Here is an 11,891-nt window from a genome sequence, read left to right as displayed (position 1 = left end):
ATACAGCTTCGTTTTTGGTATAGAATTCCATACACGTACCTAAAGCATACTTGTATTTTTTTAAATGTTATTTCACGTTATTTCCAACCAATGAAATATTATACATCAGAACAACCTTTAGTAAACCACGTGTATTGCATATTAATTTTGCCAACTTAAATATTATCAATCAATTTAAAAAGCTATTATTCTGAAGTCAAGAACTATTGTGTTTGTAACTTGCGTACCACCACTTACGAATATTTAATTGTCATTAGTAGGAAGAGAAACCGAATAGTAATAATTATTAGAAAAATGAAACTTTATTGGCTTATTATTTGTCTGACTACTCGTAAGTGTTTAATCATTATTTTACATTTATCACGAGCGTTTTATCATCATTTAATTCACTTTTTCTTTAGTGTCATTGGTAAATGCGAGGCGAGACTGCCATACATCCGACGTTGATTTGTGTGTTATGCCCACTGTTCTAAAAATTAGCAGAAGCAGAATACCCCAAACTTCCGAAGACTTAGAAAAATTATGCGAGTAAGTTCGAAATCATTTGGATTTTAACTTAAATTAGTTATTAAATGATTACGTATTTCTAGAATTGCAAATAAATCATTTAATTGCGTGGAAGATTTTTTGCATATGTGTTTCGCTGATTGGCATCAACAACTTATAAATCTTGTATTGGAAGATGAACTCCATGTTTTCAAGGAATTATGCCAAGTTGAAAGCGAACTTCAGACAGGTATAGAGCAAAATAGAGTTTTTATAGAGTAAAATAACATTCAACTGAATTCAAATTTTAACTATTATTATTTTATTTAGAATTTTTGAAAATTGCACCCTGTTTATCGGTAGCTTTCAACAATACACTTCATGTATGTTTCGAAAACTTTGAAAGAGTCGTAAATCAAGTTACTGGAGAAAACATAGAAGCCAGAATACCATCAGGTTGCTGGTAAGTATATTGTTTGATTGCATATGTTGTATATATATATATATATCTTACATGTTTTTTAATTGATTTTTTTTATTTACAGCTATTTCAATAAATTTTATGACTGTACATTTGATCAAGTAGATGGTTCTTGTGGCAAAGAATCTTTCTCGACATTTAAGAAATTATTACATATGTTAGGTTTGCATTGGGCTAATGACTTATGTTCCTCCTACAATCCTTCTAGCAAGTTTTGCATAAATATGTTGAACAGAGAGGTTACTCCTTCACCAAATTATTCATATTTGGCTAGATTCCTTATCATCATATTCAAAAGTTTTCTTTAGAAAAGTTTTGAAATTAAAATACTTTTTTCTTCTTAAATTTAGTAAAATATATTTTAACAAAAGTAATATTTTTAGTAAGAGCATTTGATTTTACTACATTACTTACCCTTATGGTGTATTACGATGTAATTTTATAGTAAATAAAAATCTTTTTATTTATCAATTTAATGTTCTCCAATCTTATAATATAATCGAGATGGATTAGTGGTAATAATAATAATAATAATAATAATAATAAGGATTCATGATTGCCATACAGGATCAGGTCATAAATACTAAAAACTACAGAAAACACATACTCAAAGATGCAACACTCACAACTGACACATGCAGAAAATGTCACATCATGCCAGAAACTATACAACACATCACTTCTGGTTGCAAGCTCTTGGCACAGACAGATTATTTACATAGACATAATCAAGTAGCGAATATAATACACCAAGAGCTTGCAAAGAAACACAAATTAGTAGACATCCACGAACCATACTACAAATACATTCCACAGACAGTATTGGAAAACTACATGCACAAAATGTACTACGACAGAGCCATAATCACAGATAAAACAATTTACCACAACAGACCAATCATCACACTCATTGACAAACACAATAAAATCACATACATTATAGACATATCCATTCCAAACACTCACAATATACAAAACGCATGTACTGAAAAAATTAGCAAGTACACAGAACTCGCCCAGGAAATAAGGCATCTGTGGAGGATGGAATAGGGTGCTTATTGTACCTGTTGTTCTCTCCTCTACAGGTGTCATACCACACACACTACACAAAAGCCTGGGCACATTAGAATTGAATAGAAACACATACATCACACTACAGAAGGCCACTGTATTGAATACATGTCATATTGTGAGAAAATTCCTGAATACAGACACACACACTGATACACTTCTTTAATTTCTGTTTTGGTTACTATGCCTTGACTTTGGTCCGGCATAGTACACAACTGCCGGTGTTGACCGAGTTTATCTCACTTAACCCAACATAATAATAATAATAATAATAAGCGCAGATCCCAAACGGTTAGGAGTTGAAAGTTGAAATTTGGTACACAATTAGGGTACGTCATGAGAATGTACACTGATTTCTGTTATATAGACGGCGATGTTTTTATCAATGTAGAAAAAGAGAAAAGATTAGAAGATGTTACAACTCGTATTTAGAACTGCTTCTTCCCCAACGTAAAATGTTTAATAAAACATGTTAGAAACAGAAAAAAATCTGTAAAAATTTAGTACTTACGAAATATATTTTAATTTCCCTATTTTGTACGATATACACTTGCCATTCAGCACTTACTGTATTTGTCGCCGTATAAGACGTACCCATTTTCAGACAGCATTTTTTGGATAAGAAAATTGCATCTTATACCACAGTAAATAAGGTAATTTATTAAAAAATTATTGTTACAAAATTAATTTTTATTATTTTTCATGTAAATAATACGTTACTGATTTCGTTAGTTCTAAGAATTTTGACAGGTGTCACCGGTCTGTGTAGCAGATGTGGAAAAAAATGCTGCAAAAAGTCCTAAAACGTTTCACCCTAATCATATAATAACAGCAAGAAAGTCGTGAAAGAACCCTTGTCAGCTTGTTTTTTAATAACATTTGTGTTTTATTTGAAAATATTTAGCAAGAAATACATACACAAAATAGACATTTCAGTTTACTAGATTATAAAATCAAATTAAAAAGTTGCAGAATAAAGGTTTACTACTTTTGTAAACTGCTTATTAAGTATGAAAAGTTGTCAGTACCTTTTCTATTGTTAGGGGACGGAAACTTTTCCTATTGTGGATTCGGCCAGGTTCACGTGGAGCAGCCTGTGGTGAGAACAAGGCCAGATATAAATCCTGACAGTCTATCCCGAAAAATTCCTGTGTTTTTTCGACTCGTCCGGATTAGACCCTCTGTCTTCCAGAGCGGTAAGTCCCCACTCTATCCATCTGGCCGTACACCCGTCAATCATCTTATGCGGCCAATTTCTGGCCACATAAGGAAGGTGATCACTTAAGCGAGGTTACGAAAAAATTGACATACATAACTGTAATTAGAGTACTGTACTGAACCCTGTTAAACGTTTAATACAGATCTCGGTAAATGTCACACGGTTACGTTCATTTTTATGGTAACTGTATTAGAGTATTGTAGTACTTTTATTGTATACATAAGAAACGTTTTATTTAATAAGTTTACTCCAAATTAACCCAAAAATTCCAACTGAATGTAATAGCGGATTTAAAAATCTTTAGAAGGAAGTACAGAAAACTAACAATATGCCTTAAAAAATATTTTACTACTTGAAGTACCCGGCTTTACTCGGGAAAAACCTTCAGAAGGTGATGCAGCTGTTGCCTGCACACCTTCCCTAAATTCACCCTTGGGAATATTCGAATGCAAAAATTAAGAAACGTTCGATTCTAAAAAGTTCTCGTGACGAAAATTTATGCTAGGAATTATAGTGCTAAAAGTTTTCGGAGACGATCCTTATGACCTCACGCGACAGCAAACAAGTCAACTCGAAAACCAAGAACTAGAGCAGCCCACAGCCTCCGGATTTGGCAACGTTTGTTTGTTTACATATGGCAATGCGACATGTGGACGATCTGCTGAAGGGAATGTCTTCCGGAAGACTTTCTACGGAAGGCTGACCTCTAGGTGTTATTAGCGAGGTTGAGGCCGAAGTTTTAAACGCGAAAACGTGTACGTCGGACGTTCAGCGCCGCTTTCCTGTAAGCCTAGAAGTTTGACAATGGTGTTTGGAAAGTCAGTGGAATCATGCTCGACATTCCAAACGCCATTGTCAAACTTCTAAGCTTACAGGAAAGCGGCGCTGAACGTCCGACGTACACGTTTTCGCGTTTAAAACTTCGGTTTCAACTTCGCTATTAACGTGAAAAATATGGAAAACTCCACGTGGCCATCCCGTTAGCTAGGCTCGAACCCACGACCAGTGTTCAGTGATTTTATTCACTCGGCCATTGGTGGGTACTTTGGCGACGTAATTTTTATTTTTCCTTGTTTTTTTGCCTCGTGCCATTTTGCAACTTTAATTAAGTTGATATCCGTGACGAAGATAATTAAACTAGACCAGTGAAAAGAATGCATTACATATTAGTTGTTTGCATATCATCAGCATATATTTCAGTACCTAGTGTACTGAAGGCCATCGAATACAATGGTACTAGCAAGCTTAAATAAAACCTTCAACTCCATGAAAAAAAAAAAAAAACGTATGCAGCTCGCATGAAGCGTAGAAAGTTCCCTTGCGGCCCTCATCTAGAAAAGGTCGCTCATCACTAGAGTCTCGCTCATTAGTAAAAATATTTATAACATTATAGTAATGTAGAAACCAAGTTTTTCTGCTTGTCGAAGAATTCTAATTCTTTAGCATTTTAATACTCAAATTTTTAACTTCAACCTCTCTAATTACAACAATGTTAACTAAGTCGTTTTCTTGGCGTTGCGCACAGCAATCTCACTGGTTCAAGGTTAAATCTTCAGCATTCGTTTCAGCCATCTTGTTGCTTCTGGCTGCAACAAGATGGCTTGCCTCCACAGTGGAAATGTGAGAAGTTGATTTCTTATTTGCTGCGATAGTAAAATTGTAATCACCGTGAATCGATATTCCTTTTGTACTAATTTTTTTTTTCTTTTGAAATACTCATTAGTAAAATAAAAGATTTGACAAAACTCGTATATTTAAAATGTTTTATTATTTACTTTATGTTGCAGAAAGAAGCTACATTAAATTTAAATCATTAATTAATTAATTTTACCTCTCAAACAAAGCCTTACATCGCATTACTTTTAAAATGTTTCGAATTAAATAATTCGAAAAACATTCTAACAGTCATTTTGGAACGGCAGCGCTGCTCCGTGTGTGTTGTTAAAAGACCTTCAGCAGCGATTGTTGCGCTAATGTAACAAGCAGTTAGTCACTAAACTAACTTTATCTATGTATACTTAGTACAATTATCAATTAGAACAATAAGTCCTGTTAATTGATAATTGTACTAAGTATACATAGATAAAGTTAAGCTATTATAAAGGACACAAAGGCATAATAATTGAGTCACTAAACTACTTCGTACAAGGAAAATCGGCAGCATATATAACTTAATTCTTATCGTTTTCAACGAATTTTATTCGTTGCTTGTTTTCGAAATTTTGGTTCTCGAAAACTCATCCGAGTCTTCAAAGTTCTCAATTCTACCCTTCGTTATTGTCCACGAAGACCCTCGTCACGTGATCTTTGTTTCTCTGAGAATATACTTTGTCACTTCAATTGGCGATTTACTTATTTGCCCACAAATGGAATGTTAATTATTCAATTTTATTCAAATCTAATTAAGTTTCTGTACCCAAAAACCTACGGTATATACATGAAATATGTTTCACATGCATGTTATAATTCCATATGACGATGATTTTAGTGCACATATTTATTATATAAATATATACATTTTTTAATTCAAAATGAATTTTCGTCTCCCTTTGTCTTTCAAGACATGGAACTATAATATCTAACTGAAGTGGCAGCACTTTGTTGCTACTAGCGAAGCACTCGAAACCGGAATTGGCTTCACTGTAGGACAACCGCCATATTGTGAGGAGAAAAAAGTTTTTTTTTTTTTGCTTTTGAACTCGACGTTGGAAAAAAAGAAGGTAAAAACAAAGATAAACACGAAAACGATAAAGAAAACATACGGTTAGGTTTATTTATCACAGGTAGTGCAGCCGCATTTCTTATAAAGTGCTTCATCTGTATATCTCTCGCTTCTGGATAAATCTTCCATTTCCCTTTTCTCAATTCCTACTCAGCCAATCTCGATGAATTTTTTCTATTATACACAGAGCACGATTATAATAAAAAATATTTATCCAGAATTTCAGTCAGACCTCTACTAGAATTAGTTTTTGATGAGCTATATAATTTTCCAACCTTGAAGTTTCTATGTTATGCGGATGTTGAATTACATCTTATTAAAACTCTTTCTTTTAATCTGATGTTGTTCGGCCGAACTATATCATATTGAAAAATATCCCTAAAATTATTTTTTTCAAGGTTATTTTTCAAATGCGTTTTTACTTACCTTGCTGTTGTATAAAAGTAACAAGGGAAGTATTAGACTCGTGTCAAAGTTTACTCTCCCAATTTTTTGCAAATCTCACGTGCGTGTGTGTGTGTGTTGGCATCTATTTCGTTTAATATTTCAGGATAAGATAAAGATTATGAAACTAAATTTAGCATGGTAGTAGCTTCTATATAAGGGAAATTGATGTTATTAAATTTTGGTGGTTAAAGGTCAAGAGAGTGGAGAGATAGAGGGGTCACTATTTCAGGTATACGACGAGATTTAACATCAAAAAATCTCTTATGATGTATAAATATACAATTTACTTTAAAAGTCGAGTTTTGATAAGTCGTGATTTCTATATGCTACACTTTTTATCATTCTTCTGTATTTAAAAAATAAAAGTAAAGATGTAAATTTACATATAAGTTACAGTGAACATATAGTTCATTTTAAAGCTTTTCTAATGCCCACAGAGATGAGCATTATTTACGCGAAGCTTTCGAGTTAATCGAAAAACTTTAATAAATAAATAAAAAGCAGAAATGCTTCGTCGAATTACAACTCTAAGCAGCAAGTATTCCAACACCCTTACCATCCCTTACCCTCCAGCGCACCTTTGAGATTTCTGTCGTCTTCAAGGGAACGGTAGCGCACGCTATGGGAATTATTAGCTCTGTCAATCCACTTATCATCCTTGGCATAGAGTGAATAAACCTTCATCTCAACCATATACAGTATTAAAAAATCAATAGGGATTAATATATAAAGATTAATAACTCAATTGTGAGTGAACAGCAGCTCATTATTTATAGGAAATGTAAGCATAAACATGCATTCTTAAATACAAATTGTTATTAGTGTAATTCTAGTGATTTCTAAATATCACACATACGATAGGATTGTAGGAAATATAATTAATTTCAGGTAAGGAAAATAAAGTGAAAACTTTTATATTACCGACAACAGATGGCGCTACGAGAAAAGTGGAATATTAATGTGTATATTTATTCATATATAAATTTGTGTTTTATATATAAATACGTGTATATTAAATTTGATAAACAAATTATTAACAAGATAATTTATTTATTATAAATTTTTATTTTAATAAAACACGAACAGTTAAAGAAATGTTTTTAAGGGTAATAGAAAAATACTATTATTATACAGAATATATATAGAAAGAATATTTGCATGTAACACTCTGCTCGTGTTAAATAACAAGTTATTAATAAATTATTTCATTATCGTTATTTAAATGTTTTTCATATATTTAAATTAAATAAATTTGTCATCTTTAATAAATATATACGAGGGAACATTTAATTAACTAAGAAAATAATTATTTATTTATTTATTAAATTAAATTTCTAATATTCGGTTATGGGAATTTTTAAGAATCGAAATTATTTTGGTAACTTCTCAGTATTATAATTTTTACATTAATCTTAGAGGTATAAATTTATATTTGGAGTCATATAATTTGTATATAACGTTATAGTCAAATGGCTTATCACGTCAATAACATTGTTTTAGATAAAGCAATCAATATTTCTAGCTGTTTTATTACTAATTTGTTTTAAAAATAGCTTATAGATAGATAATCTTTAGCGTAATGTTACTTATTCCTCTTATAATTTTGGCAATGAATAAAAATCACTTGGTCGTGGGTTCGCATCTTACAACAGATTGGCTTAGCAAGTTTCTTCGTGTGTCTAACACCTAAATAGGGACTAGTTTTCTATAGAAAGTCCTCCCAGAAGCAGATTATCCACCTCTTGTGTTGCCTTATTCCATCAGTCAAATCTTTGTAAGGTGTTACGAATTTTCGTAGTAAGCGGGATTCGAAAATTAAATAAAACGAAAGAAATTAAAATTTATATTCTGTAGCCGTATATGACGTTGATATCGAAGGAAGACAAAAGTCTACTCAGAGGCTCGTGCTAAAAGGGAAGGGAGAAGGAGAAAAGACGGATTAAACACAAGGGTGGATCCACAAGTGGGGATCTACAGGGGCTTAAGCCCTCCACGTAGACTAAAAAATAAAATAAAATATCTTCGTTCGAACTTCAAATATAGTCCATCGGACCACCCTCTTGCACTTAATAAAAGATACAGTACTTTATAATTAAAATTATTCAAATATTTTTAATTTTTGAGTTAGCTTTCTTTGGGTTCTTCTATTGATTAAACATAAGCATATACTTATATCAAAATATAATTATTTATTTATATACTATTTTAATAAAATTATAAATTGAATTGCTTCAACGTTTCGTTAAAAATAATGTCGCTATAATATTATAATTAAATCAATTCTTACCATTCGATTTTGAAAGAGCAAACTTCTTGTGCCCGTTTCATGATTTTATCGATTGATTTTTTTTAAATATAATGACTAAAATAGTCATAAAAACCTAATTTTTACCTATTATATATATTTTTATACACTGAATTTCAATAATTATAATAAATATATTATATTATTATTTACGATATTAATTTATCTCTATCAGACTCGGAAACAAAACGGGATGTTAATCTTATCTAAAGAAAAAAATTGATTTAAAAACATTTTAACGATCGATTTATGATAATTTTTCAGTAAATGTCGAAGAGGTGTAACTCGAATCCATTTAGCTACAGGCTATTCGTGACAGATGGCAAATAAGACAACCAATGGCGAGAACATTTCATGACCGGAAATGTTGCAAATTCGTTATTTCTTGTTGGTTCAACTTTCTTCTGCACTTTGTTTTTTTTTAAATTACCTCTTTTAAAAAAATAATTAAGTAAAAAATTATAGATAAAAGATATTTTATAAAGCCATGATATCATTGGATTATGTATAAAGAGATGTTTATAAATAACAGCTTAAACATCGACTCTTATAAATAAATTAAATAATTTTTAAGAGTCAAATTATTATTTAGTTTAATTTTTTTATGAAAGTTCTATTTAATTAATAATAAGTTATTTTTTGCGCATTTTTAAAGCTTTAAATATTTAAATAAAATAACGCATTTTAACATTTATACTGGAATAATATATTGCAAACGAATGTTATAAAGTTTCCTTTTTTATAAAGTCAAAATTTTACTTTTAAATAAAATAATTACAAGAAGAAAGTTGTTTAAAAGCAAATTTATTGATTTGATTTAATAAATTATTTAATAAATACAATAAATGCACAGCACAACACAATACAGACTAGTATAAGGGATACTTGCGAAAAGACTTATTTTTTCTTTTCTTAATGCAATTTTTGCATCTCTTCAAGTAATTAATTACCCGTATTTATATTTAAAACGCAAATTTTTGTTAAAAATTCAGGCGCTGTTGGCATGAACTCTCATATGTCTGTTTAAGTTACCAGACTGAGAGAATCTCAATAGGCATAATTTACATTGGTATGGTTTTTCTCCGCTATGTATTCTTAAATGCTTAGTTAAAGTAGAACTGTCGGAAAATGCTTTTTTACACATACAGCAGCGATAAGGTCTTTCTCCAGAATGAGTTCGCATATGTGTCGTCACAGAAGAACTCTGTGAGAATCTCCTATCACATACCGGACATCTAAATGGTTTCTCTCCACTGTGAATTCGTATGTGAGCTGTTAGATTCGCCGCTTGCGAGAAGGATTTATTGCACGTGCAGCATCTATAAGGTCTTTCACCGGAATGTGTCCTCATGTGTGTTTTTAAGGTACTCGGACGAGCGTAAGTCTTACCACAAATCCTACATAAATTGGATTTTGAGTTGCCATTTTGAGATTCGATTGTTATCTGATTTGAATAAGACCTTTGCATATTCTGCATTTTTGGTTTAACTGTAACTGTAGCTTGGCTTAGTATGTCCTGTTGTTTTGTCTGGTGAAATGGTTTGAGGCCGGTGTTTACACATTCCGAATTCTCTCTCTAACGGGGGTAAAAGAGTCGGTTCCACAGGCCTAAATTCCGCTGTAAAGGTATAGGTACCAGCTGCTGAAGAATGGTTATAAGTAGGTGAGGGTGAATTGTATGCTACCTGTACAGGTTGGCCGTAAGATGGGACCGAAGGTGGATATTGAGTCTGTGGATTAGCGGAAGCGCTCCATTGCACTTGCGATTGAGCTGTTGCGCTGTTAAACTGATCATTGAAATTAGGGACACCCATTGTCATATTCATTGATAAGTTTACACTCATAGATGCTGGAAACACAGATTGAGTGGGATGAGACTGTGCGGTTGCACTTGGTGCAGGTTGTGACATATCATTTCCGTAATACATTCCTGCTTGATTATTGATGGGAGCAGTGGTCGAGACTTGAATCTGAGGATAAGTTGAATAAGAAAGGCCACTGACGTTAGAAGGAACTTGATTTTGAGTCGACGACTGCGAACATATTCCTGCACCTAAACCCATATTTTGTCCGTAATGAGAATGAGTAATAGAAGATAAAGGAGATAATTGTCCACTTATTTGAGACGTTGCTGATGAAAGCGATTGTCCTGCACTGGAATGAACAGGATGTTTAAGGGATAGTATCACATCCGATGTATCGTGGCCTTTTTCTTTAAATACGGGATAGTCTCTGGGGAAAAAGAATTTTGATGTTATATTAATTTAACGATAGTTTCATAATATTAATTTATTAGTTTAAAAATAAATTTTAATGTGAAGAATTTTTAAAATTTTAATACTTTATTCGTGAAAATGCCTTATTTAAACAGCAATTCCGAGATAAAAATAGACGAAAAAAGAAACTTCTTTGCATTACTTTTTGCTATGCGGAGAAGATACTTATACAGGGAAATCATCGTTCAAGAACATGTATTTTGTATCAATGAATTTAATTTTTTTTCAATATAAATTAAGATTAAAAGTATTAACTCACCTGTATGGTGAAGAGCAGTTGTTAAATGTTATAAAGTTAGCTATCGGGTCTAAATCGATGGAAGAGAAACTGAAATTATTCATATTGAAATCTACGGGCGAATGACTAATATCTGGTCCTAGAACGGACTTGCAAGAGGTAGGACTCAAGACATGGTTATTGGAAGTTGCTTTCCAAGCATCTTGTCCGTAAGATGGGTTGTTGGGCACATAACAGTTCTCCATTTCTCCTTTATATGTGTTACTAGAATGAATAGCAAAGAAAACTTAAGAATGCAGAATGTATTGAACCTTTGAAATCAAACATAGAAAGAGAGAGAAAATGAAGCAGAACAAGTGAGTAGACAACCGGACCTAGTGATGATTAATTCCATTTTTCTCTTCTCTTCTCTGTGATTAGACTTTTATTATATACTATATTAATTTAACACAACAATTGATAAGTTTTGATATTTTCCAAAACAAAATTTATTAATTGGACGTTAACGTTTATGGATTTTGTTAGTACTCCCTTTCAAAGAATTATAACAGGACTTAAGTAAGTTGATTCATTCTTTTATATTACTCTAAATTTAACATTTAAAGCTTCATTTAATTTCTCATATAAATTAATAAGAAATTCTTAA

General features: G+C 31.9%; 2 protein-coding genes across 2 annotated transcripts; one reads left to right on the top strand and one right to left on the bottom strand.

The window, feature by feature from the left end:
• The first annotated feature begins 211 nt into the window (after positions 1–211).
• Positions 212–1,438, top strand: LOC136976721 (uncharacterized). Its single transcript, XM_067272085.1, has 5 exons — positions 212–331; positions 402–528; positions 591–736; positions 817–949; positions 1,032–1,438. The coding sequence occupies exons 1-5, from the start codon at positions 295–297 to the stop codon at positions 1,273–1,275; spliced, it is 687 nt and encodes a 228-aa protein (XP_067128186.1). The 5' UTR covers positions 212–294; the 3' UTR covers positions 1,276–1,438.
• An 8,281-nt stretch (positions 1,439–9,719) lies between these two features.
• On the bottom strand, positions 9,720–11,490 carry LOC136976699 (protein glass-like). The gene is made up of 3 exons (XM_067272063.1): positions 11,267–11,490; positions 10,290–10,963; positions 9,720–10,219 (listed from the first exon to the last, which is right to left on the bottom strand). Exons 1-3 carry the CDS (start codon positions 11,488–11,490, stop codon positions 9,720–9,722), a joined length of 1,398 nt encoding a protein of 465 aa, XP_067128164.1.
• Between the last annotated feature and the right edge of the window lie 401 nt (positions 11,491–11,891).

This window comes from Centruroides vittatus, unplaced genomic scaffold (genome assembly GCF_030686945.1).
Source record: "Centruroides vittatus isolate TY-2023 unplaced genomic scaffold, ASM3068694v2 contig_417, whole genome shotgun sequence".
Lineage (NCBI taxonomy): Eukaryota > Metazoa > Arthropoda > Arachnida > Scorpiones > Buthidae > Centruroides > Centruroides vittatus.
The sequence above is the reverse complement of the archived record's forward strand: the minus strand, read 5'-3'. Positions and strand labels throughout refer to the sequence as shown.

Coding starts and splice junctions, on each gene's coding strand:
- LOC136976721 (XM_067272085.1), top strand. CDS start 295: ATGAAACTTTATTGGCTTATTATTTGTCTGACTACTC. Junction 529..590: donor GACTTAGAAAAATTATGCGA/GTAAGTTCGAAA, acceptor ACGTATTTCTAG/AATTGCAAATAAATCATTTA. Junction 950..1,031: donor AGAATACCATCAGGTTGCTG/GTAAGTATATTG, acceptor TTTTATTTACAG/CTATTTCAATAAATTTTATG.
- LOC136976699 (XM_067272063.1), bottom strand. CDS start 11,490: ATGGAGAACTGTTATGTGCCCAACAACCCATCTTACGGACAAGATGCT. Junction 10,964..11,266: donor AACTGCTCTTCACCATACAG/GTGAGTTAATAC, acceptor CTTTTTCCCCAG/AGACTATCCCGTATTTAAAG. Junction 10,220..10,289: donor AGAGAGAGAATTCGGAATGT/GTAAACACCGGC, acceptor CTACAGTTACAG/TTAAACCAAAAATGCAGAAT.